Source organism: Oenanthe melanoleuca, chromosome 5, assembly GCF_029582105.1.
Source record: "Oenanthe melanoleuca isolate GR-GAL-2019-014 chromosome 5, OMel1.0, whole genome shotgun sequence".
Lineage (NCBI taxonomy): Eukaryota > Metazoa > Chordata > Aves > Passeriformes > Muscicapidae > Oenanthe > Oenanthe melanoleuca.
In genome coordinates this window covers 35,641,825-35,668,032 of record NC_079339.1, presented here as the reverse complement: position 1 = coordinate 35,668,032, position 26,208 = coordinate 35,641,825, and the positions used below count along the sequence as shown (strand labels likewise).

Here is a 26,208-nt window from a genome sequence, read left to right as displayed (position 1 = left end):
GTTTGGTGATTTCAGCTGAATTTCACAGTTAGCATCAAAAAACTAGTTTCAATTATTAGCTACAAATTCATTTGATTAAAAGCCCCTAATCTGGAGATGCCCAGGACTCTGCTAGCTTGTAAATTAAGTTAACATTTTCCTTCACCTCAAGACAGGAGGATTGCTCAGAGCTAGGATTCAATGCACCACGTGTTTTACAAAGATAAACAAGTGCCTTATGTTACTTTAATACTTTAACCTTCATGAGCCACAAAGTATTCCTCTCAAAATATTTAAATATTGTTCTCTGATTGCTATTAGGCATCCACCATACTCCAGGGCAGTGTGGAAAGCAGGAAGAACTCTTTATCAGAGGTCTCTGTCAATATACCAGACAGAGCCTGGGCCTAAAGTTCCCCTCTCTTCCCCCATCACATGAGCACACACAGAAGGGGGAGATGTGAGAGAAGTTTATATAAATCTAGTGACTCTTTTCTCCCAGCCTCATGTTCAATTGAGCTAGAGGATATGTTTAAATGCAGTTGATAAGACAAACAGATTTAAGCTTCACAGAGGTACAGAATACAGGGATCTTCCACCAGCACCATCTACCCCACGTCTGGACTTTTTTTAAAGATACATTAGAAAGTTTTCATTTAACATAAAATTTGCAGTATTTGAAATTATGTATCTATAATTTATAGCAAAATGTTAGTAAAGCTCATTTTTTTAATTTTTCAGTTAGACACAAGAAAAAGCTGACATATGGAAGAGAGCTGTAAACAGAGAAAAGATGAACCTTTGGTCATTATGCCCTGGAATAACTTAAGAAGTGACACTCAGGATTGGTGCTGGATACTCTGCAATGCAGGGGGGGGATTAGATCTGCTATCATTCTTCCTACTCTAATAAAAAATATAGAAGGAGTGAAAAATGCCATGAGACGTTAACACAGAATAAAAGCATTTGGAAAAATCCAGAACCCATTTGCACTGGCAGCCCTTTGGTTATTAATGCTTCAAGTGCCCATGAATACTTTTGGCCCTTGCCCTTGTCTGGTGCAACTGACTGATGGAATACTCAGAACACTGAAAACAACTACAGAAAATGCAATATTTTCAATCTACTTCCCTGGCAACTTGCAAATCTTTGCGAAATCATACATCCACACAATTGTATCACATATAGAACAATGCCAAAGATTTGGGAGAGCATTAACCAGCATAAACTTGGCCTATCAATAAAGTTAAACTGCAGCTGCTTTTAGAGTGGAGGCATTCTCAATAGTTTTCTATCCATTTCAATACTCTGTATTACACTAGCATTCTGCCTTTTTCTCTCTGTGTGTGTTGTTCATCTGGACAAGATCTCTTTTCACCAGGAATAACAGAGAGTATGGGATTTATTGCTATAATGAAGTTCTTTCAAATCTCTGTTTTCTCTCTCTAAAGGACAGGAGGATAGGCGTTCATCTCATCAGGCAGCTTATTAGGATTAGCACTGAGTAAGACACCACAGAATGTCAAGCCTATCAGTTACTAAACATGCATCATACAAACTTTGTCTTTGCGAGAACCTCTGCTCTGCATTTGTCATCCACCTGAATAATTAACAAGTACATGCTGCCTGCCAGCAGCTTAGGGAATTAATTTTCCCAGATTAAATGCAGATCACGTCTGCAAAAAACTCAGACCACACACATGCTGCACTACTACCTTTCAAACATTAAAAGCAAGGAAACAAGTTTTAGTATGGTCTCTGCTGAGTCTGACCTAAAACTTATTTATTATAGGTATGGCTTCATAATCATTATGAAGTGGTCAGAGAGGTTTTAACACCCAACTCTTGCAACAAGGCAACAAGGAACACTCTTCAGCTGGCATGAGAAGCTATTTAAATAAATCTCCACTCTAGAGTTGCTTCACTGCTTAATGCTATTCTATTCCCCAAATACTGAGAGAGTCATAGGGAAAATCTAATGTCTGTAAACACTGGTTTTTTGAACTTGAAGTATTTACTCTAGGCTCTTTAAAAATATATTTAGAGATGACAACTGCAGCATGCAATAGCATGTATATTGATGCCAGGGACTAAAAACAAATGAGGTATCTCATTACCTTATATTTTCTGTGATCTAAGTCAACACTTGCCCCAAAATCCTTGCCTTATAAAGATTGATTTCTATTTGGAATTATAACTATGACTGATTATTGAAAAAGATGAGAAAAAAACATCCTTTTGCACTATGCTTGATGAAAGTTGTTATTTTATATGATAAAGGAATATTTATAATGACCTTAGGAAATTATGTTCTCTAAGTATTTCAGTGGACAAAGGATTGAGACTTACAGCTTCCAAGACAACCTTTTTGAATGGCCATTCCTCAATGTACTGACAGGCAAGCAGCAATAAGATGGAGTTGGTACCATTTGCTATGAGCCTCTACCAGTTCAGTACATAATAACAATCTTATAGTTACAGCTGAACACAAAAAACCTGCAATTATTGTTCCCAAACAAAAAGGACAGGAAATAAACCAAGCACACAGATGAACTTAACACACTTTCTTAGGATGCAACAGGACAGCCTAAACAAAAGGAGAAAAAACCCTTCAATAGCAAAAGTGTGTCGTGCCTACCTCTACCTCGCTCAAGGAGTCAAAGTCTACACCCTGTCAGACACTGCCAGACTCACAGAAAAGGTAACATGAGTCATGGGTGTATAAAACATGCAGGACTAGCAGCTCTGTCTTAAAGAGAAGCTTCACTTCAGTACAACCAACAGTATGTTCCTGCTTGGACTCTTCTGTCCTGAGATGCAGCACTTCTTCAGAACACTGACAGTTCAAGACCTCCTGGGTGCATTAGTCTGGTCTTCATTTTGCCTTTCCTGTTAGCCAAGCTTCACCCGTGCACCATCTACCCCAACATAGATACTAGTGCAGCTTCCTTTTGGTTAAGTACATTGCAATATTTCTACTACCTTCTTCAAAATTGGAATTGGAGGGAAATTAACTGCACGATTATATTTATAATACATACAGCAGTAATAGATGACCACAGAACATGCTGTTCCAATAAATACCAAAGGTAGTGATTAAAAATGGCTCTTTGTTTTGCATTTAGTCTGAGCTTTGTACTGCTTGCAGCTTATGGGAATTAATGCACAAGTCCAATCTGAAAGTTATTAATTCAGAAAAGTCTATGTGCATGTATATCTATAAATTCCTTTAAAACCAAATGAACAAATAAAATAATTAGAATTATTGACAATTTAAAAAAACAATACCCAAAATAACACCTAAATGCTACCACATAGGTTGTTTTCTCCAATTTTAAGAGGTTTTATGATCTATTACAATAAACTATCATCTACTTGTTATATAAAATACTGCTACACTTTGAATCTACATCTAAAAAAAAAATCCTTCTACTCTCTTAAATTTAGTATCAACAAATAAAGTGATTGGTACTTCTGTGACCTACATTAAAAACCATCAACTTAATGTGAACGAATTACCAGTTAATCATCAGAGTAAACAAAAATCTATCAAAAAATTGTATTGAAGTGCAATACATATTACATTGCTAAATATTACCGCAATCATCTACACAAAAATCATCTTTTTGTTCTTTATTCATTAATAATCACACTCTCAGACAAATATTTTGCATAAAATTAACATAATACATCTATATTTCTTCTCACTTTTGACAAAAGTAATGATTTTTTGGTTTCTAATATTCCAGCATATACTTTATCCAGGGGAATGACTGAATGCAAAGACACAGTGCTGGGGCTTTTTCTAATTCATGCTCTCCATGTTTAATATTTTGCTACCGTTATTGAAATTTAAATTGAAAAGGCTTGGTATTGTCCACAGCAGAGACCTAGTTCTAACCACAGTATGCCTATCACTAGCAAACTAAAATTGAGGCCCTGCCCTTGGCCCTGGGGCTTAATCTCTGGGTAATGCTGGAAATGTTGTTCCATGCATGGATTAGCAAATTAAAAGAAGTTACAAACCTCTGCTGTGACTTGTCTAACTCCTGCAGTCCCTAGATCATCATCCACACTTCAGAACTAGCTTTAGCTGTTTTGAAAATACATGGTAGGAAAAAGCAAATTGACAGAAAGATTTCTACATACTACAAGTGGGAACTATCCATGACAAAACCCAAGGCCACAGTGGTAAATATGCACAAGCATTTAATTCAGAAATAATATATAATTCTAAAAACTATCACAGTTCCTTTTGTCAAATGTAACTGGTTTTATTTCATTAAAAAATGGCAAAAACCCCTTTGACTATCTACCAAGCTAGATATATGCCATTATTTAGAAATGTAGCTAAAGGTTGCTATAAAACAAATGAATCCAATGTTTTCACTGCAAGTGTTGAAAAGTTGGTATTTATTTCAAGCTTTCTGTAATTTTGTTTACATCACAATGTTTTAGCAGAACTTTCAAATTGGCTAGTCTCTTATATTGCACAAAACACAAACTCTGTGGATGCTTTTATTAAAACTGTGATACTTACTGATCTCAAAATAGATGCTTGTATAATAACTATTATTATTATTATTATTTATCTATTATATGCAAATTTTCTCTTAAAACAATAACATATATGCATTTAGAACTTTTTATTTTGCTAATTATTTTCAAGGGAATAAACATCCTCCAGCAACTTTCTAAACAATGTTCTCTTCAAAAAGAACATTTCAAAGAAGCATGCATTACTATCTTAACAAATAGACAAAAGTCAAATAAGTGAATATTCGTACATTCTCTGAATATTTGAAGAAGTGAGGATATTCAGACAACTTAATATTGTGCATCTGATTGATTTATTAGGGAGGATGCAACATTATATAGGCTCTTGTGATACTGACCATAAACCTTTTATGTCTGTATATAAACAAAATTTAATATTTCAAGTCGAAAGTTGCCCAGCATCTTAATATTAGTTAATTCACTGTCCAACTTTTCTGTGAAAGAGATGCTGTATTTTAAGGAGAAATAAATATTTGCTTGAAATTTATGAGAACCATGATACATGCATTTGTCTCTGTTCTACAGCAACTTCACCCAAGCACCAGTTGCACTAGTATCCAGATCAGGTTTGAGGAACTCAAATGAAGCTGAAACACCATATTGCCATAATCCTGAAACATCAAAAAACTGCAAGAAAAAAATCAAAACTGCAAGGGGTGTCTATACCTGATGGAAACATGTTCTTTCTCACTAATGGCGTGGCCCCATGGCCCATGTACAAAAGATAGCAATTGGTTTTTTTTGGAGGGGATGGTACTGATGGGGATCAGTAATGCCACAGGCTGGCTGCTCAGATGACTCTGAGGACAGAAGAAAGACTCCTGCACTGTCTGAGCAAAAATTAAAAAAAAATTAAAAAAAAAAAAAAAAAACAACCAAAAAATAACCAGAGAGCACCTGACTCTCTGTCAGGTCAAAAAGGCTACATTCACCCAGCCTGGTGAGCTTCATTAGCTAATCAAGACTTTGCTCAGAACAGACACACAAGCCACTATGCATAGGAGCTGTAAGAAGGCTTGGAAAAGAGCACATGCTCGGCCATTTCTCCCAACAATTTAATTTTCAGCACTGATTTTATGCTGTGATTACAATTAAGTCTTTCACTGCCTCTGACAATAACCTAGCATATATTACTTTCCTCTTCTGGTACAAGGATCAGTAAAACAACTGGAGACTGGTGGCAAAATTTCAGAAAAAATTAAACCAGGATTATAGCACAAAGGCTGGAAAAGCTAACTAAAGTAAAATGTTTTCTGGTGCTTTTGTTTGGGGCTTTTTTTTGCCCAGACCATCCAGTTATAAATAAAGAGCATCCAGCATTTCTCTGAAGTACCTTGTAAGTAATGACTGAGAGTAAAACACAGCTAAACAGTTCTGGAAGTGTATTTACAAGCCAGACTTAACCTAATGAGTGCCAATGGTTTCTATATTCTGTTACTCAGTTATGCTTCTTGCCTGACCTACACAAACCACTTGAGGTGCAGAAGGCAATTCAGCACCCAAACTCACTCCAGCCACTGTTTCTCTCTGCAGACTGGACCCTTGCTGGAGTCTGCAATCTCCAGATGCTGATTCTGCAATACTGCTGTCTTTCTCCTAGGAAGTTGCCCAGGACCACCAACTCGTTTCCCACAGGCCATCCAGGAGCCATCAGATGATAATGGGTTTCAGTTTCCACCCACCTGGGCTGCATTCAAACTAGTGACCTAAGGTGAAGGTCTCCACATCCCATTACCAAACCCTCAAGCCATTTAGTATCCTCACACAGTAAGCTTTTCCCACTACATAAAGCTGAGAGACAGTAAAGAGCTGTCTATATCTGAAATCTGTTCTCAAGTACATGGTCAGTCAAAGCCTTTTGATGCAAGTGCAGTATTTCAGGTATTAAACTGGCTGAATATTTTTCAATCAATACTAAAAGCTCTGTGAAAGGAGAAAATAGATAAAACTTAAAATACAATATTATACCATAAAATCTGAAATTAACTTTATATATCTCTACATTTAAATATTGATATTAACAGATATTAAGGGTCTGAATGGTTCTATTAAAAAATAAAACACCATCAGCAGGAATTTGAAAATGTTAAGTAATTTCAACAACATCAGCATAAATAGCAAGACATTAAAGTGTATTATTTTTGATAAATTAAAGACAGAGATACATGTAAATTACATGTTTAGCACTTAATGCTGTATTCACATACAGTGTATTTTTTGTACACTAATGCTAGACTTTTTAATACACAGTTTAAAATATTAGGAAGTGTAAATTATCTTGTGTTAAATATGCCAAGTACTTCAGAAGTGTTAATTAATGTATTATTAAAGGAGTTTTTAGGAGGAGTGAGAAGATATTTTAAGAACTATGAATTTTGACTAGAGTAAATGCACATATATTTGCAACTAGTTTAACAATTTAATAAAGAGGATCTTGTACTAAATAATATAAAAGGGCTTTTTGGGGGTGGGATTTTATGTTTTCTGGTTTTATTTGGTTTTCCTTAAATAAACATACCAAATACTTTGCTAGGTTAAAAAGACTTTCACTGTAACACTCAGCCTGGAATTAATCAGATAAAGATGAAAGTGAAGAATTTTGCCACCAGTGTTTCTTACTTAACTCACTCAGTTATGCCTTTCAGCTTGGTATATTTTGTATGAAGGATATCTTGTTAAAACAACTGTTGAAGGCAAGTCATGTCACATCAGCCACACACCATACCCTATGGGAGCTCAAATATTCCAAAATCTATGTTAATATAATCCTGCCACACAATTCTACTACAGAAATACAGCAGGTTTTCAGTGACATGCAAGACTTCATATAAGTACCACATTATCTGTATGTCTTCCAGAAATGAGGTAAAGCCATCACAAGGATTATACTGATTCAATTTAGGAAGGTAGAAAGTGTTAACAAGCACTATAATATAGCTTAGTAAGTGATTCTAATCTCTCTATTTACCAACTAACAAGGAGGTTGCAGTTTTCAGAGCAGGTTCCAGCACTGCAGGGCTGCTGTAGGACAGCAATGTTCTCTGGCTCAGGAGGCAAATGCAACTTCTGAACAGGGGCTTGCAGCTTTCCAATGCAAGATTTACTATGCATTGTGCCATGTGCTTCCACCATCCTTTTTCAAAATGGCTTTAAAAAATACATGGCTTCTTGCCTATCTAAATCTTTTGGGTGTGTTTTGCCCTGGTCACAAAAACTAAATGCAATTGGTAGGACATCCAGAATCTCTTTTGGAATACCTCTTTCAGAGACAGAGTAATACCTGTTGCAGGGTTTTGAACCTCAAAAAAAACTTTCACCTGAAAATTAAACAAAACAGGGGACTACAGGGGATACAACACAGCTTATGTTTTGAAGTACATAAGCTTGTATTTTGAAGTACATAAGTTGACCACTTCCCTCATGAATGCACTGAGAATTCCCATGTCACAGAGACCAGAAAAGTGAAGGCAAACTATCATGAGGATGCTTAAGAATTTTAGTAAGCTAGTCAATTAGGAGTCCTTTCCAAGAAATTCTAATTTTATTATTTGTACTAGACCCCAAATCATTTTTTTTTAAATTGGGAAAAAAACCTAAATTAAAAAAACAAAACGAAACAGAACAAAAAACAACCAAAACACAAAACTAAACTTTGGAAAGTCAATTCTCCTGTTTAGTCAGGCCACTCTGCAGGCTGACATTCAACTGTTAGACTGTGTTTTTCAAAATATTTTCTCTTTACTGACAGAAGCTGCTATAAAAAAATTCCTCTCAGCATCCAGCTGATGATTGACAGTGGGGCCAGAGAGACTGCAGCAGGCTTAAGCAAGAAAAAGAGCCCTAGCTGTGCCACAGTGATGAAGCAGAACAATGTTCTCAACAATACTACAATCAGAATATGCTGAGTTGGAAGGGACCCACAATGACCATGAGTTCTGCACAGGACAATCCCCTAGCATCACACCATGAGCCCAAGGCTCCTGTCCAAGCACTTGAACTCTATTTTGCTGCTGTGATCACTTCTCTGGGGAGCCTCTTCCAGTGCCCAGCTCTGGGTGAAAAACCATTTCCTAGTAGCCCATCTTAAACCTCCCCTGTCACAGCTTCAGGCCATTCCCCAGGATCCTGTCCCTGTCACCCCACAGAGATCAGTGCCTGCCCCTCTTCCCCTCATGGGGAAGCTGCAACTGAGTGAGGTCTCTCTTCAGGGCTGAACAGACAAGGTGACCTCAGACACTCCTCACACAACTTCCCCTCCAGGCCCTTCAGCATTTCATTGCCCTCCTTTGGATGCTCTCTATATCCATCTTTCTTATTTTGCAGCACCCAGAACTGTCCCCGCACTCGAGGTGAGGCTGCCCCAGAGCAGAGCAGGACAATCCCCTCCCTTGCCTGGCTGGTGGTTTTAGCCACCAACCTGACAATGAAGTTTTATCAAAATAATGGTATATTGAATCAAAAACCAGCCACAACCATTCAGCAGTAAACATAGTTAAGCTGAGTGTTTAAAACCGACTAATAACAAGTGATAATCTTGGATCAGATTAGAATATTTTTGCCATTAAAACACCTACATTTTTTCCATCTAAGGAAGAAAACAATTGCACTATATGAGGAAGTCTTTATTTACCCAAAAGAAGTCCAGAAAACCCCACAGTTAAAAAATCTCAAAAACCCAGAGAAGTCACAAAACAGGATTTCACTTGTTATGTAAAGGGAGCTGAAGTGTTTTAACCAAGTGCTCCTCTACTATGTCCTGAATGACTCTGCAGCTGAGAATGCAATTTGCTACTTGCATTGTGCAGTTAAATCTCTCCATAAGTGATTTCTGGATGGATATGGAACTCAGAGGCCTTGTTTTGTTTTCTAGAAATGTTACAACTGCAGTCAGCAAATCTTCAGTGAATCTGACCAATCTGTAAAATCTTAACAGTAAACTGGCACACAAAATATCTTTCATCTGATCCATAACACCGTAGCAGCCATGGAAGGCTCCTTTCCATTCATCTAGGTACTGTGTTTGTGTTCCACTACATCCACAAGCTTTTAAGCCTCCTCTAGTCTGAGAAAAGTACATTACTTTCTTCTGTGATTTTGCTGGCACAATGACTAGGCATGGACCTTCCTGGTTCCCCCTCCACAACTACTATTCTATTCCTGTAAGACCCTCTCAAGTCCAAGCCAGTGCCCCTGGCTCTGTTTTAAAGAATTGAAGTTAACAGATGCTCTTGTTTCTACTCTTTTGAGCTCTCATCATATAGGCAAGCTATGAATCAAATAGGAATGATTTAACTTTTCTGGCATACATGTTTGTGTGTCCCTGAATAAATATACATGTGCAGACCAGTGTGACAACCAAACTCACACAAGTCTGCAGACAGAATTAGCTACAGACTGAAGTGGTGATCCACCCACATATCCAGACAGAACTCATCCTAAATACCTAGTTATTTACACTGAATTTCTAAACTGCAAACAGTGAACTGCCTTCCATCACAAATATTCTTTGATGAACATGCTACAGAAATTTTATATAGCCTTATTTTAACTGTATTATGACAAACAGCTAGGGAAAGAGTTGGCAGAATAGATAAAATGCTACTGTTCCAACAAGATAGGATTTTGTGCATCCAGGAATTAGTGACTATGCAAGACACAGGGCAAATAAGAGACCAGTCTTATGGCAACTGAAATAGTAGCTGCTATTACCTTTAACTATCTAATAAAGACCTATTAATCTCAAGGAAGTTAGATCTTATTGAATTGGTATTAAATCAAATCTTCCTCTGACAATTTGAAAAAAGAATTTCTGGAAAAGTCACCCAATTATTCTGGTAGGAACTTACACTAGAAGGTATAAGTGTGACAGCGCTTTTCATTTCAATAAATGTTACTGAGAGAGAAAGCAGATTGTTGGGGTTTAAGGAAATAGAAGACTTTGAATGACGGGGGGGAAAAAGAAAAAAAAAGAAAATTATTCAAGGTATTCAGACCTTTTTCTTAACTGTTCTTGAAAGATGGTGGGTATATGGCGAAAGGGGTTAAAAAGGCTCAGAAAAAACATGCATTACACACTTACAAAAATTGATATCACACAGCAGAACAGGTTTTGAGAAAATTGTGTCATACATATCCAAATCAAGGCATGATCTTCATATTCTAAATCTGCTTTCAGATACAACACTGGAAAACCACTTGCCAAAAAATACCTGTAAGCAAAAGCATGATAGTTCATTTTGCTCTAATAATTTTTTTCACCAGTGTGGTGAAAAATTACAATTCTGACCTACATTTTCATATGTTTGTGGACAGAATTGTTCACTACCATATAACAAACATTGCAACACCACTATTTATGTTTTAACTAGTATTTTTTGGGTCCCTTCCATCTGAGATCATAATCAAATTAAGTTGAACAGTTCCCCAATTACCTTCCTGCTTCATTATATTTGCTTGTTTTCACCTGGCAGAGACTGTTTGCAGTGTCATCTGGAATGCATACTGTGGTCTCCCAAACACAAGCCTCAAGCCAGGGGAAACATTGTTGGAAGCTGGTACATTAAATCCACTACCAGGCACTGATCTACCCATCCAAGCACTCCCTAAAGTTCTACAGGGCATGTCCCTGCCCCAGCAAAGAATCTTTCCAGGGCTGGAGGTTAAGAAACAGTGAGTACAAGCAGTAGTAGAGGAAGCTAAGGGGATTGCAATGAATATTTAGTAATATAGGTTAGCGGTGGGGAGAATTTCAATATCAAAACATAAACATGAAGTGGGGAGGAGGAAATAGTTAATTCTGGTTTATAGTTACTACTGCATTTGGCCTAAAATAAAATAACTTTCTATTCTTAATGTCATCTTGCTACCTTCATGCAACATGCAACACCTGTATCAACTCAAACTATGTTTTCATTCCAATGCAAAATTTTGCTTAAACATAGCAATAAAGGGCTGACATTTGCATACACTGGATTGAGTCATCCAAACTGAATTTAGTTGTTTGTCAATCAAAAATACCTACACATAAGAGTCATCAAAGCAAGTTAAAATACAAAGTCACAAATGTTGTACTTTGGGCACAAACAGGATTTTTACACAAACAGGATAAATTCAGTAAGAATTTATTTGCTTTAAGATTTATCAAACTAGTCTTAGAGAACATGGGCAATATTAAAACAATATTAATCAAGAAGAAGCTACATACCAAAAAGAATTTTAGTATATTTCACAAACCACCATCTTATCAAATATGTATCTGTAAAGAGGTGTGTCTTTACAACAAGTGCACTTGGAACACACAGAGCATCAACTCTTAGAGCAGAGGAGCCCTTGTAAAGCCTTGCTTCCCCCCTCTGCAGAGTCTGGCATGGAACAGCATTTTCTGCTACTCTCCAGCTTATTACAAACATCCTTACAGCTCATGGATAGAGTGTTCATCAGCATTCAGGAGTGACACCACACACATCAGGACCATGGTGTCCTCCAGCAACAAGTAAAAGAAAAAAACAGAATTTCCACTTGCAACCATGAACACATTGCTGCTGTGCCACCAAGTCCCTGTAAAGATATTTCCAGGATCTGTTTGGCCAGTGCTAACTATCCTTTCAAAAGCACTCAGCTCAGGAGGCTCCACAAGCCTGGAAGCTCTGGGAAGGTCACAACCTCCTTAAACGTTCATGAGGAAAAGGGGACTTATTCTAATAAAAGCCAATGCATTGAAGAGTCAGCCAATTCCCATATAAAAATTCTCTAAATATCTGCACAACATGATATTTGGTCCCCCTTTTTTTCTGAATTTTTAAAAGAGTCTAAGAGCAGAGACTCCCTGAAATTAAGGCAGACAATCTATCCCTTGATTTCAACCTAAAATAGATTGTCTCTGATGTAAATTAGGGGGAAGGATGAATAGTTCATTGCTTGAACTAGTTTTATTCTTATGAAATAGGAATTGCTGCAGGAATGCAAAAAAATAACCAAGCTAGATAAAATGAAAAATTTGGAGTGTAGAAAATTCAGGAAACTTATTTAATGTAATTTTCTACATTTTGGAATGTATTTGATTCCACTAGTGACAATGTCAACAATTAAATTTCAGTTTAACCTTCAAAATATAACCTAAACCTGGAGTGGTTGATTAGCTCTTCTTTTGACATCACACACATTTATTTTTTTTATAACTTTCAAGTGCATGCAGTGAGGAGGTGAGGTAAAAATAAGTCAACAATGAAAAAATCCCTATCTAATGAAGTTGCCTTAACTTGTTTAGTAAATTTAAAAGCTTTGGCCTTACACAGTACCACGATCCCATTAGATACAAATCTACCAGCTGTGTACTTCACAGCCATTCAGTGGTACTCCTTTATGGATGATTATCTGATTCCATGCCTTTTCCAGCAATTTCAGTGCCACAGTCAGCACTGATGCTGATGCACGGTCTGGACACATGCCTGATGCTCCCCAGAGCGATATGAATCAGAACTGTCTCAGTCACGCTGGGTCCAGCATGTAACACAACCATCACCAGTAATCAAGCAGCAATGCAGCAGCTCTAAAAGCTGCTGCCCCAGGAAGCAAGAAGGCCTCCTGCTATGATAACCATAAAATGCTCCCTTACTCATAAGATCTAGGTATTGCCCACAGCACACAGCAAGGCATTGTGCCTGACTAGATTCTGATTGCCAGGCTTTTCACTGCAATAGTGGTCGAGAGATTTTGAGGGGGGTTAAAAAGATCAGAGTATTTTTGGATAGTTTTTGTTTACATAATTTGATTTCAAGGCAAAGGAGATCAACCATGTGAGATTTAGCACTGACACAATCAGGCAAATCACACCATCAACAGGATTCTATGGAGACCAAAACTGAAATAAGTAAAATATGTCAAATATGTCAAGCAACTGAGAAGATTAGGTTTCTCACCCTTAATGCAAGTCTACAACAAGAATATCTGAAACGACAAAAAATTTAATTATGTTATGAAAAATAGGATTGATTTTTAAATGCAGTACAGCTCCTGAGTCTCTTTATCCCAATGATTATTCACTACAGAGTCGAAGAGCATCTAATGTCCCTTCAAATGCTACAATAGGAGTCTTATTTTGTTGAGTTCTGAAATCAAGAATAGTGAATTACTAAAATCAGATGAGGTCGGTATTAGGAGCATTTTGCCAATAGAGCAATCTTGGTACACCACTGTGGCAAAGCACTAAGCATGTAATCAGCTATATCAGCAAAGATCAGCTTTACACTCGGAGAGGAAACTCATCACTTTTTAGCAAAACAAGTAATATCAGTAAAAGAACAGTTTTGCAAGTAAAATAGTATATGTGTAGAAGTTTCTGCTGATGGATCTTTGTCCAAGTGGGATACTACATCACTTAGTTCCAAAAGATCAAGCTATACCACAATATTATCTAGACTTGCCTTGTATTCTGCTGTTCATCTTAGCTCAGTATTTCCCTCTGTACTACTGAATAATAAAACACACTCAGCCTGGCAAGTTAGCAAAAAATGAATGCCCTTTTTTGTATAACATCTAGTTCAAAATGTAGAGCACAGCAGCATTCTTGATGCAAAGAAAATACTGCTAAACAAAGCAATGGTACCTGCTGTACCAAAGCAAGTTACAGCCAATCCATTGGTCAGTAATGTTCACTGATGACACGGGTGACAGGCAGCCCAGTGCAGACTGTCTGCAACCCTGTGATGCCCCAGGACTGCCAAACTCATTGCACCCTGCAGTTTGACTGGTTACACAAAGTCTTCTACAGCTTGAAAATCTTTGCACTCTCTCCCTGTGCCTGGACCATATGTTGCTCACTGAGAATTGCCAGTGGGGAGCACTTCCAGAAATGACTGGATTTCTGCAGGGGAAAGGGTAGCTGCACAACAACCCCTCTCTTCCAGCCATGTGAAGAAGGATGTAGATTGGCTTACGTGAAAGGATATGCAGTAGGGACAGTGACAGACAGCAGCTTCTCCTAAGGCTGCAATGACCTTAGAGGTAGCAAGAGTAATAATCATAATTAATGAAGTCCAGTGCAGTCACAAGGCTTGCAGGACTACCTCCCCAGGCAGCAAATGAGTCAGTGGAACTTAGCAAGAGGGTGGAAAACTGTACAGGACACTTCTAGGCAAGGAGATAATTGATCAATGTATTGAAACTCAGCAGCCTAAGACATGTGTACAGATCCTGGCTGTGAGTCAGCTGTGGAGGAAACACACTGCAGTGTCACAGCTAGCTATGGACAGCTACATGAAATTAATTCATTCAGCTGCTGCTCCATTCCCCACAGTGCATTTAGCTGACTTTTGTGGGAGGTACGGGAATTTCACCTTTTGTACAGATGCAGCTGGAAGGACCACACGCAAATTATTCCCAGTACACAACACATACTCTAAGTAGTGCAACCTGATTAAATGGTACAAGATACAGCATCTTAAACTCCTCTGCATCACAGTCTATAATCTCAAAGATGGCACAGACCCAACATCGCTTATGAAACACTAAGACAAAGTTCAATGCAACTATAACAGGCAAAGGTATCTCCTTTCATGGGTCTCCTGTTGCTCAATGTGGAGAAAATTTGCACTGTGACAGATTGTGTCTTTCCTTCTTGGTGACCAAATGTTTTGTTTAGAATCCACAAGAAATTTATTCCCTATTTACCAGAATTTAAGGGCAAATCTTAATTATATAATTTTTAGTTCATATGGTACAGTGGTTTTCTTGTTATTTGTTACTTTGGGATTGGGTTGTTGGTTTTGGTTTTTTTTTGTTAGCTTTTTGGAAAAATAATACAGAATCACTTCATGCCTAAAACAATTAAAAATTGTCACCTTCCTATTGCACTCAGGTAGAAGTATGCTTTATTGTCTTTTACTTAAAATAATTGAATTTCCTTTCTTTTTAAAAGCGTGTGTTCTGTGTGTGTGCATATATGCACATGTATGTGCGTGTGTGAACATGGACCTTTTAAGACCACTAGCACCTGATGAATATCTGTACAACAAAAATAGTTTTTTATAGAATGCAATGCAAGTCTTGTTTGACATTGCAGACTTTGCTAAATATTCACATGTTTTAACTGGAGCACTATTTGTCTTAAAGAGAAAGCAAGTCAGCATTAAATACTTTAAATTGACTATAGCTACCATTATTATAATGGAATTTTAGCATGTTTATGTTAATAGTTTCTTTATAAATAAGTTCAAAGTTTAGCGTTATGGATGAATCTGGATATGAAATAAGAGCTGTGCACTTTTGCATCATAAAACCTTATGGCCAGGTAGAAGAATTCATTGATCATTAAATAACAACTTAAGACTTAAAATTAGGCAAGATACAGCACTGTGAAGGGCTTCTAAGCAGCCAAATAAAAAAAGCCCCAATATTTAGAACATGATTTTGAGATTCCCATTTTGGGAGGTGGAAGAAAAATGAGGAATGAAATGTTAACCAAAAGGTTCACTTTTAGTAAACTCTCAACTTCTTTTTCAATAAAGCCTTATGCTTGCTGATTTCATCATTTAATCTTCTAGTCATCTGAAAAACTACACCTGAATGTAGTAAATAAAAGCATCATTTGGAAAAGAAATTAAAATTCATTAAGGAAGAAAACAATATGAAAGATTTTAGGGTTCCAAAAACTACCTATTTGCTCTTCTTTTTAGATTAACGCAGTCACTAAATTCGTTAACCATTTGCAAATAATCTAGCTTTGTTTGCAGAAACAGCATTCAAGAAGTGGGGGAAAAAAAGAAATCAAAAAAGAATTCACTAGCAGCCATCACTAGAAACGCACAAATTTTCAAAGGAGAATTGTCTCTGTATTTCAACAACATCACTATGCGAAACAAGGCTCACTTTACTTGAAGGAAGGCTGCAGCCATCTCGTAGTGCTGCAAGTAAAGAGAGTGCTCATGACTCACTGCCCCTGCCTGGTTGCAACTCATCAGTGCCGGCAGCCCTAATCTGCTCCCAGACATTATGACCAGCAGCTCTGATATATGGATTAGATCTACCCCAAGTACTCCGTGCAGGGAAAGAACTCCATGAGCCCTTTATTCCCTACGGAGTACCTGTGCAGGAGAATAAATCAGTGATATGAAAGAAAACATGAAATCCTTCCCAGTAAAATTTGCAGATGACACAAAAGATAATAAAATGGTAAATACCAGGGAGTTGTCAGTTCCACAGATTGCTTGGCAGCCTGGGCTCACCTGAATAAGATGTGTTTTAACACAGCTGAGCACAAAGCTGTCTATCTCATAACTAAGAGCACACATTCCAAACGAAGACAATATAATAAGCTTGAAAGAGGCATATGGATGATGGTGGATAACCAAATTAATATTAGCCTACAGTGCAATACCCTGACTAGAGAAGCAAAAAAGATCCTTTGATGTACAAGGAAGAAAACACAGAGTAGCAACAGGAAAGGATTCTATAAATCACTTCCAATGTTGAGACAGAGAATCTTTCTGTTTCAAACAGCATGTAACAACATGGTTCTAGCTTATATCTCTGATTGCCAAGCATTGCCACAGGAACAACTAAAGGACTATACTGGTATTCAAACTAGAAAGCTTTAATCAGCTGCAAGAAGCATCCAAATTCTGGAAAACTTGCCTTGCTAAAAATGAGAAACCCGTGTCAAAGAGGAGAATGAATGATTACTGTCTACAGATATTTAAATGGAAGGGTGGGAGGAAATGAGGAGTATCATTAATTTAGAGAACTTTTCAGCTTCTTAATGCTGGATTTTGCATGCTTCAGACAGAAAATAAGGTAACAATAGTTAACTAATAGTAAGCACTGTTCATCTAAAGAGAAGCGGGATTTTCTTTCATCTGAAGATTTTATAATCAGCATTTTCCTTCTAAAAAGGAGCAGAAGTTGCAAAACTATGTCAGTATCTTATATTGTTATTTTAAACCAGATGAAGACAAAAAGTTGGAACTCTATTGTTCAAAAGCATACTTAAATTGCTCCAGGACAGCTTTGTTACCACAACTCCTGCCACTTATTAGAGCTTTACAGCAGGTATTTAACTAGCTCCTTATATTTGTGGGACAATTATTTCCCCTTTCCCAAGTTAAGGAATGATCATTTAAGCTGTTATTAAGCCACATGAACTGCTCACTCCTTTCCCAAGTCATATTTTGGATATACTTGGTATTAATGCTTCTGTATTTGTAAAAAGCAGCAAGTTACTGAAAGAGCATGGGAAAAGTGAAACCTTGCTGAAAACAAGGTTTCTTGTATTCAAGCTCAGTCACAGATAAATTGAATTGATCTTTCCATTCCTGAAACCAGTAATATGACTTGTGGAAAAAAAAAAAAAAAAAAAACAACAACAAAAAAACCCACAAAACTAAATATTACAAAACCACATAATAAAAACAACCTTCAAAAAGCCCCATGAAACAAACAACACAAAAATAACCTTTTGTATCTGAAATTAGAAAGAAATACAAAAGCAATTTCAGTACAATATCAAAAAACCTGTCTTAATTAGCAAACTGTGACTAATACCGTATTGAAAGGGTGTAGTTATAGGACCTGAAGACCCAGATGGTTTAATGAAGGTAATTGCCTAATTCATCAATTGACCAATATCAAATTTACTTCAGAATTTGACTCAAAATATATATTACAATTTGATACTGCAAAGATTAAGTAAATCTTCAAAATTTGTACTGAACTATAGACAGAACAGCGTTTTGAAAATGTAAATATGGTCCTATACTTTTCAGTGGAAGAAAATTTTCAGGTAACATGTATGCACCACACCTTTGGGCTACATCCCATTAATCTCAAAGTAAAACTTTAAAGCCAGTGCAACATCTAACTGCATCAAAATCAAAATATGACAAAATTTCTGTTACTAAAAAATTGTATTTTTGAATGCTGTTCTCTCAAATGCTCCAATAAGCCAAGGATTATAAATTGAACTTAATTCTAGCCAGTGATCATTAATCATTTTAAAGTACCACATCTAATCTCATTTATTACCCAGAGAAAGCCCACTCATGTCTTACATATATGGGAGACATTGGCTTACTTTTAAGTGTGTTTTAAGTTTGGTTAATGAAAACTTTTTTTCTTCTTGCAAAAGACTCTAGAACATCTCAGAACAGAGAACCCACAGATATGCTCAATGCCACACAAAGGCAAGAGCAAACACAGGCAGTGGTAACAGGGATAAAGTTTTTCCAGGCAGCCTCACAGAGGCTGTAAGGATCAGTTGACTTATGTTAAAAGCCTGTCACATGAGTATAGCAGTGGCTTCCCTGCCTTTTGCTGATAGAGAATGAATTGGGTTATAAGCTTTCAATATTTTCTGAGAGCTCAAATTTATGAAGAGGAGATATCTAGAATCTTCCTCAAATACACCTATTAAATTCACATTGTGAGAAGTAAAATCAAGCTGTGAAGTGATAGAACATTGCTACAAAGTGAAATCCACTGTGGAAGATGTGGTCTCTCCTACCTGTTTTTAGAGGAAACTAAATAGCAGCTTCTTCAGCTGTTCTCTCAAGTTAACCCCTAAACATGGGATCCTGAAGCCATTGCTCAAAAAAATGCTCATGTACCCTGCAGCATTAGCCTGAATGACAGCCTTGTTGTTTTGCATGTTATATGTTTTTCCTGGAGCTAAAATAAATGTTTAAGACCAGTGTATCTTTCCCTTAGATATACAGGATCAGATGAATCAGAATATACAAACGAAATTCTGAAAAGTCTTATGTCCTTCAAAGGCAATTTATGTGCAGAACCACAACTAGGAAACAAGATGGAGAAAAACAGCAATTGCTCAGCCATCATCAGCCTTTTTGTGCTGCTAAATGACTGTAGTGACCTGAATCAGCAGGCCCAGCTGCCAAGGGGACAGCTGGGGGTTCTAACCCACTTCAACAAAGACAGTTCCCCATTTGGATCTACTAGCTCCTCTTCTGCAGGGTTTTTACAGCTTTGTCCACATTGAGGTGATGATGGGCACCACAGACCCCTTCAAGTACCCATCTTCCCACATTCTGCACCTGGTTGAATCCCCTCACTACAACCCCCAGGAGAGCCTGGCAAAAGGATTATATTCTCATTTGTGTTGAACAGTATGGCCATTAGATTTCTCATGTATGCAAACCAATCCTGATTTTTTTATATCAATTTGATAAATATATAAATCTGAATTCAAGCCTTTAGAGGCTGGATGGAATACCTTAGGCTTGCACTTCCTTTTTTCATTTGTAGAAATATTGGTGTGTTTGATTCAACATGGAGTCTGACAGGAGCTTACTTTGCTCTACCAAGTTTGGACATTTTGAATATTTACAGGCTTAGGATGATAATGTGTATGTAACCAAGCTACACGTTCCAGGACAGATTGCTCCCCTTAGACTGAAATCACTGAGCCTTCTTTCTGTGCTCATTTCTCTAACTTCCTGAGAAACAAAAAGAGCTAATAAGACCATAACTATATTTGTGAGATTTAAATGAACTAGGTGTTTTCCTTACATATTTATTCCATGCTCTCAGTTTCAGAAAAAATAGATACAAAGTAAGGTAGAGATGATTCTCTGAAGCATCATTTTTGAAGTGACTTCCAGGATGAGGGAAAAAAAAAAAAAAAAAAAGAAAAAAAAAAAAATAGTCCTCTTCTTGTACTCGACAGCTCCCCTGCAAACAAGCAAAACTGCTCTCTTTTGACATGCCATATTCTTTGGAATTTAGCAAGAAATAAAATGAGAGCATGGGCAAGTAGGTCTGCTTTGTTCACTGTTTGACACTCCATAAAGGTGAGGAAGAGTGCAAATCAGGGTTGTCTGAGCAAGCAGAAGAAAGATTTTTCAATCTGGGCAGATGGAAAAACATTGGCAGTTTGGTGATAGTGAAGTAGTTAGAACTGAACAAGAAATATCTCTTTTTGTTGTCAATTTTGTTTGACATCACAAAAGAAGGGAATACTTTGCTACAGCTGGGGGGACTAGAAAAGGATGAATATTCAGGAGTTGAGGGACAGCTGAATTCCACACCAGTAACTGAGAGGCCTCTGGTTTTACCTCCCTAAAAGTCCTTGAGAAAAGTCCTACCCCTTGTGAACACAGAAATGATTTGTAATGATTTTGAAGCTCATTTTAAATCTTTTTAAAGAGCATATTTACATGTTTAGTGGCCTAAAAATAATCCCATGGGCCCCTGGCAACCAAGGTGGGAGACAATGTAGGAGGGGAGGAATCTGTTTTCTGTTTCCATCATTTTTTGAAACTCAGTGTTCCACTCCATTGAAAGCAAGGGATCCAGCAGCAGCTATGAGACTCAGTTGCAAGAGCATCATAAAGAGTTTAGAGACATAACCATTAGGCCAGCTCCTCAAGAACTTGTCATAAAAATATTTCTGCAATTTTGTTAATAGTACTAGAGTGTATCTATTAATCCATACTTTTAATAACTTTTACCAATGGCTATTTCCAGTATTAGCACTGAAATTTGCTTATAAATGTTAGTTCCCCAAATGTTTTCTGAAAAGTACTTTTGGCATAGAAGGTCATGGTATGGTCCTTTAAAATTTTTAAAGAAAGGATCAGAATTTCTCGATTTCAACTGCTAAGTAGCTTCACACAAAATACTTTTATCTGGTACATGCTTATGAATAAATCCAGAGTAGGCTCTCTGCAAAATACTTCATTTAATTTTAAAATTACTAGAGGGAAAAAAGTCAAACTCCAAAATCCATGATTCCCTGTCCTGTCCTAGTCTGGCTGGCCAACCCTTAAAATTCCTCTAGCTTTCAGAATAAGCAGTTGGCTGCTTTGTGCCCAGCCCAAAAATTATTCTGCATGAGAAAGGAGTCACACAGACATTTCTCTCATCAGCTAGTGGCATTTTTAGATCCATTCTCCCTTTCCCAACCTAATCAGGGGAGAGACTAAGCATATGAGATGCACATGAACATCTAGTACCAAATGTTCATGTCTTGAAACACTAAAGGTTTTCAAAGTGTTACAAAAAGAGCTTGATTTTTTTTGTTTTTGTCTTGATTAGTGAGCAGTTTTTTAGCAACTTGTTATATTTTTGGAAATAAATTACTATGGTAAATAAATTACCAAAAACATCCATCAGGAAGAAGACAAAGAATGCCTGAGAGACCTTAAGCAGAGTGGAAGAAGAACCAAGAGAAAATTTCACTAATCAAAAAGGACTCTGTAACTTCTCCAAAAATATCTAGCTGTTAGCTTCCCAAAGCAATCCAAGTTTTTTACAGGCAAGGTGACCTGGGCTATAATACTACATAATTCACATTTTGGGAATGACAAAACGTATCAAAATCAACACTGTTTCACAGCCAGTCTGACTTTTGGATTTTGCTTTTTTCCCTAAAAAAAGTTATTTTACCAAATTTTATTTGCAATTGCAGATAAAATAGGATCAGCAATTAATTCATTTTGTCGGCAGCACAGCTAGATGGTTTTAAGTATACCGACTACAAATTATTTCTAATTAAAAAAAAAAAACTAAACAAGGTAATCAACTATATTGAAGCATTGAGTGAAGCCATCACTGCATTTTACACTCAAGACAAACTGTGCCAAGTTTTCCTATTTCCACAAAGTTTCAAAATCTTGAAGTTGTTCTAAAAACTGATATAAATATTGCACAACAAATCTGTTTCATATGTTTAAATAAATGAATATATTTTTATGCTTACTGAATTTATAAGAGAAGCAAAAACACTGAAATTAAGGTCTGTGGTGACATTTAAAATCATACTAGATGCAGACTGCTTCAGTTACCCTAGACACTGCCATTATTTAGAGAGACAGAAAGGAAAAGCCCCAAAAAATTCAAAAAGTATTTAGGTCTATGTAAATCAAGACTAAGTCATATCTCACACCAAAAGTAGCCATTCACAAAAAAAAGCCAAGCAAGAGGTCAGATTTTCATTTTGGCTCACCAAGTTACACTGATGCTGTAATTATTTTGATAAATCTAGATTTCTCTTTTCCTCTCACTTCTGTAAACCAAAACGATAGTCTTCATTTACATCGAAGTAACAGCTTTTACTGATGTGGCTGTACCTATTACTAAGAGAAAAGATTCAGGAAACAAGCAGCAGGTTATAGAATCAAAAGAAGGAATGAAAGAATATGATCTAACAGACTGTAATGAGCATGATTGCCCTTGCCAAAGAAACATTTTGTTTTAATGCAAAGTACAATGAATTTTTAGAATTTAAGGCGTTAGTGGAAAATGAAATGGTTTACAGAGGATGATAATGGTAACACTGGTATACAAAACAGGAATATAGTTGGAGCATGAAAAGCAAACACTAAGTGACAGAATGCAGTTTCAAAACCCAGAACAGAGAATTCATAATGCATTTGCAATATATTAATACAAAATAATCTGCAACACACCTGTCAATTATATATTTTTCGATTCTATGTTGAAATGGATAATTAAATCCTCGTTGCAGTAAAATAGAAACTTCACTGCTTGCAAAACTAGCAGAAGTCAAGCCCTTTGCTTTTGCCTGCCCAGAGCAATAGCATTTTTGTCAAAAGCAGCAGTAATGATCTTGAGTTAGGCACAAAAGCGGGCTCTGTTAGGGCAGCGGACAAAGGCAAATGACTGCAAAGAAAGAGGACTCAACTTCAATTTAACTGTCCTGTAAGGTACATACTAATTAGCTGCAAAGCTATGAAATCCTAGCTAGCATGTTAAGTCTGCTACATGACAGTATAATTTGACTTCTTAAAGGATTATGCAAATTACAACTCATCATTCCATTACATGACTGAAAAAAAGTGACAGCTAATTTATACATAACACACCTTTCAAATCCCTAAGATGTGAAGCACCTGTGCAATACATTTTGCCTAGATTTTCTAGCACGTACACTCTTGTTTATTGCACCGTACAGAAGCATATCTAAGAGATTTAGTCAAGTCTTAGGGTTTTCCCATTTGCTTTCTTTGGCTTTTAGAGCACAATCCCAAAGAATTAAACAACATACTTCTGTCCCTGCCGTAGAGGATTTGCACACAAGAAGTGTACGATTTCAACACACGTGCAATTTCGGAACAGCAGGAGAGCACGAGCACTAAATGCACGAGCTAGAGGCAAGACTCACACAGATTTCAACATACTTCTGGTAGGTAGATTCACAGTAGATTCCGTCATATCGGTAGATTTTCCTACATTCTGATTGGTTGGGCAGAGGATGCTGGACAGTTATTCTGTAGAGGCATCAAAAACAGATAGACATGACTAGAGGATCTCTACAGGTAACTGTAATGCAGGACAAATCAGTATGTTGAAATGGATTTTTTTTAAATTTTATTTTTAAATTAAATGCCTTTCTGATCTTTTTAAATCAACTGCCTTGTGCACATAACACCCACAGTTTCCACTTTTCAAAATTTGCACTGAGAGTAAACTAAACTTCAATTCTCCACAAGAATGGTGTTTTTTCCCCATCAAATAAAAGTGGAAGAGGTATGGAATTTTATAAATCAAACTGATATTTCACATAGTTTGTATATATACAATAGTGCTTATAAAATTGATTATTTATTGTTTACTGTTGCAATCCTTCCTCAGGCAGAACATTCATTTATGTCAGCTGGGAGTTTGTCCAGACAAAGACCAAATAACCCTCCAATTTAAAATGTCAATAGTAATTCTCACATTTGCACAGAATGAGGATGTTGTGGTATTATGAGGACTGTGATTGAAGGTGCTCAGCACCATCTGAATAATGCCATATGTTCTCGGATCGACTGAAAGAAAATGAAAGTGATTGGCAGCAATCAGGAGGTGCGCAGCATCTTGTAAAATCAGGCCCTAAAAGATTTGTCAATCATTCTCTTATTCATCCCTCCCCAGCTCCCTGTTAGCAGAAAATATAATTTGGCTATAAAAATTCAATGTTGTTTTTAAAATATAATTGGGAATTGCACACAAAACAGTACCCACCAATTTTCTTTTTTTTTTTTTGTCCCTCTTTTCTAGAATAAAAACACATTTTAGATGCTTTTGTATCTTCCACAAATTAATACCTTTTCCCCTTGTAATTTAATGGTATTTCACAGGAGTAAGGATAAATTTGAGAAACTACAGACTTTTCAAATGTCAAATTTTAGGCTGTGGTTTTTAAAAAATAAATATTCTAGTGAGTAGAGAATTATTTTATGTTATCATTATTTTTATAGTATTAACATCTACATAGCTCTGAGCTAATCTTGGTTTTTAAAATTGTTTCAACAGTTATTTGAGACAGCAGGTTTGAGAAAAAAAATAGCATCATTCTCCAGCTACAAGCTCTATGAGCAAAGGGAAAGTTATCTATTGTGGAAACTGAGGACTTTCCTCAATGAGACTGCATCCACAGCGTGTCAAGTGCAAACAATTTCTTTACAGCCCTGGCTCCTCACTCATTTAGAGTAAAAACCTGGTCTGAGCTGATCTCAGCACTGTTTTTGCCCCATGGGACCCCACAGGCAGAAGAAAGGAGACGATTCCGATGAAGGCAGGACTAAACACCTCTGAATTCTGGTATACTCCTGCATTCACTAATTAAGACACTACCAGAGAGATTTATTGTGATACCTGGGGCCTCTAAGTTAGACATTTAAGTACCATATACACCAGATGAAGAAATTTAAGTATCTTAAAATGGGATTTAAACACAAGTGCTGTCTGCAGGGAGCCACGTCAGCTAGTATAAGGGATCTAGGAGAGTTTCCTCTATGTTGTGTGTGACTGAGAGACACAAACCCTCCGCTTTGGGTCATATAGAAATGCCTACATCAAAGAAAAATTCAAGCTTCAAATTCTTCCATGCACCAGAATGCCCAAATTTAACTCCCTGTGCCATTTCTTGTTTCATTTGTTTGTTTTTTGCTTTGTGATACAAGACTACAAGAGATGCATGTTTTTACACAGCTTCAGTAAAGACACAGGAGAACAAGTCTCTCAATGCCTCTGAGCCAGTGGATTCTCAAACACACATCTTCCACTGCTCCAAAGATTACCAGAGACTCCTAAAACAAGGGCCTTTAACTCCTCCTGCTAAAACAACAGCCCTATTAAATAAAAAAAATCAGGATTCATTGGAGTGAGAGCATGTTGCATTAAGAGTCATTCAAAAATGCATAAGCAATCCTTGCAAAAACTATCAGAATCCTTCCCAGATGAGTGCTCTTATCACAGGCCTTCAGAGTTATGATCTTCTAACCACTCCTTTGGCCAAATGAGTCTGGAACAGTAATACTGGTTATTGCCATTACTTGAGCACTTATACAAGTGCAGCAGAATACAGCTCACTCCAGAAAACCTTTTTTCTGAAGTGGTTATAGTATTCTTCTGGGAAGTGGAAGATGTGGATTTGAACACTCTTGTGATAAAATAGGTCCTAAATAAGTATTCACTGCACCAGGCTCATGTAGAATACTTGTGAACCAGCTTTTGGTTGGTTTTTTGCTCTTTTTTCAGATGACAGAGAAATTGAAATACAGGTGGTTCCATTTAAATATCAGGAAATAGTTTTTTACTGTAAGGGTGATGAAGAACTGGAACAGAGAGGCTGTGGAGCCTCCACTAGGGAGAGAGTCAACACCCACTTGGACATGATTCTAGGCAACCAGGTCCAGGTAACTGTTCATGCAA

General features: G+C 36.9%; 1 protein-coding gene across 2 annotated transcripts in view; it reads right to left on the bottom strand.

Moving 5' to 3' along the window:
- NPAS3 (neuronal PAS domain protein 3) overlaps positions 1-26,208 on the bottom strand; it is a 581,412-nt gene that overhangs the window by 474,094 nt on the left and 81,110 nt on the right. The window contains exon 2 of one of the 2 annotated variants that reach the window (XM_056493937.1): positions 23,688-23,777. The exons of the other annotated variant lie outside the window; for it this stretch is intronic. Within the exon in view, the coding sequence (XP_056349912.1) occupies positions 23,688-23,777 (90 nt within the window). The remainder of the gene's footprint in view (positions 1-23,687; positions 23,778-26,208) is intronic. 2 annotated transcript variants of the gene reach the window in all.